The sequence below is a fragment of the Curcuma longa genome, chromosome 17 (assembly GCF_044706935.1).
Source record: "Curcuma longa cultivar G26 ecotype Majalengka, Jawa Barat chromosome 17, ITB_CL_G26_1.1, whole genome shotgun sequence".
NCBI classification, from domain to species: Eukaryota; Viridiplantae; Streptophyta; class Magnoliopsida; order Zingiberales; family Zingiberaceae; genus Curcuma; species Curcuma longa.
Genome location: NC_133877.1, coordinates 8643995 through 8646673, shown reverse-complemented (window position 1 = coordinate 8646673; position 2679 = coordinate 8643995). Strand labels below are relative to the sequence as shown.

The following is a 2679-nucleotide window of genomic DNA, read 5'->3' as shown; positions in this document are numbered from 1 at the left end:
ATTAGGGTTTCTTAGTTATATCATGATATTTAGGATGATTTTATTGTATTTGTAGGACCCTGAGTGATACTTGGATTTTGATATATACGAGGGTTCTGGGGGTTCTAGTTTTTTTATCTTCGATACATCAGGTGGGTAATTTACTGTATTTGGTCAATACAGTTCTTTCTTTTTTCGGGCATGATTCTGTTGTAGTCATTGTAGTTTGGTACCTTGATGTTACTCTTTCCTGTTATTTGTATACCTTTTACATTACTCATGTTTATACCATACTTGTCCCTATGCCCGTTGATCTTGGATTATTAATCTTGTTTGTTTCTATCATTGATATGACATCTGTGATCATTATTGATATGATTCTTTCTTATGATACCTGCGATCATGATGACTTATACCTACGCTTATTGATTAGTATGATAGGTGTTGATTACTATGATTTGAGCGATGCATCATGATGCATGATAACGATTGTAAATCCCATTGTTATGGGTCTATCGTGATGGTAGATGACTTTAGTTGTATATCTACATAGGTGGTTATCATACCCTATTTCCATCGCGGTGATGGCGACTGTATGGCAGTGTACGCAGTCGACGGCTGTATGGCAGTGGACGCAGCCAAGTTGATGATTTGACCTCGACACCGGATAGGGGTGATACTCGAAGAGTACATGGTTGGTACGTCGGTGACGAGTATTAAAGGTCAGATATCGGCCATAGGATATGTAGCTTATCATAGCTACGGGATCACCAGACGAGGAGCACTGATCCCCGATTTGGATCACCAGACTACTTTGTTGTAGGGCGCGGAGTACTGATCCCCGATGTCGGCCATCCCAGTCTCAGATGCTTGCACGAGTGCTGTAGTGAGTGGGACAGTTACATCATGCATATGCTCATCATGTGCATGATATATATGTATTGGACCGTACTGATACTATATTTTGATTGTCTACTTGTTTGATTCTTGATTGTTGCACTATGCTTGACATGTCATTCATATGGTGCACTACATGAGATCCATGTTAGTTGTGTATTATCTGCAGAGACTTTATTGATACGTTGTTGACCTTTGGTATGTATCTATCCTTTTGTTATTTCTTTTATTCATGCACTGTCTTTCTATTTACCCACTGAGTATTTGTACTCACATCTTTGGACCCTAGAATTTTTCTGTCTTCCCAGATATTAGGTAGGATCTTACAGAGGATGTCAGGGATCTACCAGCTATGCCATCTCACAACGAGGATTTTGTGTGTGTTGGATATGGTTGTAGTATGTTGTGGTATCTTGTGTATGACTTGTTTACTTTTCTGCACCATCGGACTTCTGGTTTCGTTTTGGTGTTTTCAAAACTATAGCATGTTTTCTATACGTGATTTCGTATTTGTTGTTATGTTTCCGCTTACGACACTTTGGATTTTTCATTACTTTATGAGTTTATTCCTTAATGGTTGTGTAGAATTAGAATTTCATTCTTATGCATTGTGTAGGATATGTATGTGGCCGTGTGGGTCACTTTTACTTTTATTACATGTCTAAATCCATATTTTGTAGTATGGATAGGCCGTGTGGGCCTTATTATATGTTTGTATTCAGAGAATTGTCAGTGATACTAGGGGAGGTGCTGCCGAAATTTTTCGGACGGCTATCTCCCGGGTCGTGACAATTTAGTGGTATCAGAGCATAAGTTTACGTTCTGTTTGTCGCATTTTGAGTCTATCGAATTATGGTTTTACGATTAGTTTTCTGGAATTAATCGTTGCATTTTAGGACTTAGGTTTAGCATTTGTTCAGAATTGATTTGTATCGAGTAACCGAAAGTCGTATTTGTCGTCGTGTCGAGTTTATCGGATTTTGAGTTGCTCGATGCAGATCGTGAGATGGAAGTGACATGGCAAAGATCTCCGGCATAAATCTGTAAGTATTTTAGTATATTTCTTTAGTTGGGTAGAAAATTTATATTGATCATGTATCAGGTACGTTTTATTATATGGCCCCTATACCTCGAGGCCGAGGCCGAGGACGAGGTCGCCACTTGAGACGACCTGATATGTCAGAGGAGCCCGATCTTATTCAGGAGAGGGATATACGGGATCAAAACCGTGATATTCCGATCGGAGAGCTGAATGGTCAGACCTAGGGGATTCCTCCAGATATGACTACATCTGCTCCGGCTGCTAAGAGCCGTATTATGACCTTGGCCAAATCGGCCAAGGAACATTTTACTCTATTTCATGGAGGATCTGATCCGTGGAAAGCTCGGTCGTGGATGGAGAATTTGATGAACACTTATGAGTATATGGATTGTACGGACTCAGAGAAGGTCGGATTGGCTACTTATCACTTGCGAGATGAGGCTCTTACTTGGTTAAAGACTCAGAAGATCGTAATTGGAGAGTGGGAGGTGACATGGGCGTCTTTCAGAGGTGCATTCGAGAGAGAGTATTTCCCGACGACCTTCTGCAGGACACGCCGTCAAGAGTTTTTGAGTCTGAAGCAAGGAGAAAGGTCAGTTACGGAATATAACACAGAATTTAAGAAACTTTCAGAGTTCTGTCCACAGCTAGTGGTGCAGGACGAGGATCGGATGGATCAGTTTATACAGGGCCTTGCTGCATACATTCGAGACAGGATATTAGGGTCTACTATCAGCTCATACAAAGAGGCCTTAGACTGA

The 2679-nt window shown here is 40.8% G+C and overlaps 2 protein-coding genes across 2 annotated transcripts in view; one reads left to right on the top strand and one right to left on the bottom strand.

Annotated features, from left to right (window-relative positions):
- Positions 1-834, bottom strand: part of LOC141848343 (uncharacterized) — a 2697-nt gene extending 1863 nt beyond the window's left edge. The window contains exon 1 of the mRNA XM_074736376.1: positions 815-834. Coding sequence (XP_074592477.1) covers positions 815-834 — 20 coding nt within the window. The remainder of the gene's footprint in view (positions 1-814) is intronic.
- Positions 835-2157: 1323 nt separating this feature from the next.
- LOC141848342 (uncharacterized) lies at positions 2158-2679 on the top strand. The gene has a single exon (XM_074736375.1). It carries the CDS (start codon positions 2158-2160, stop codon positions 2677-2679), a length of 522 nt encoding a protein of 173 aa, XP_074592476.1.

Coding starts and splice junctions, on each gene's coding strand:
- LOC141848342 (XM_074736375.1), top strand. CDS start 2,158: ATGACTACATCTGCTCCGGCTGCTAAGAGCCGTATTATGACCTTGGCC.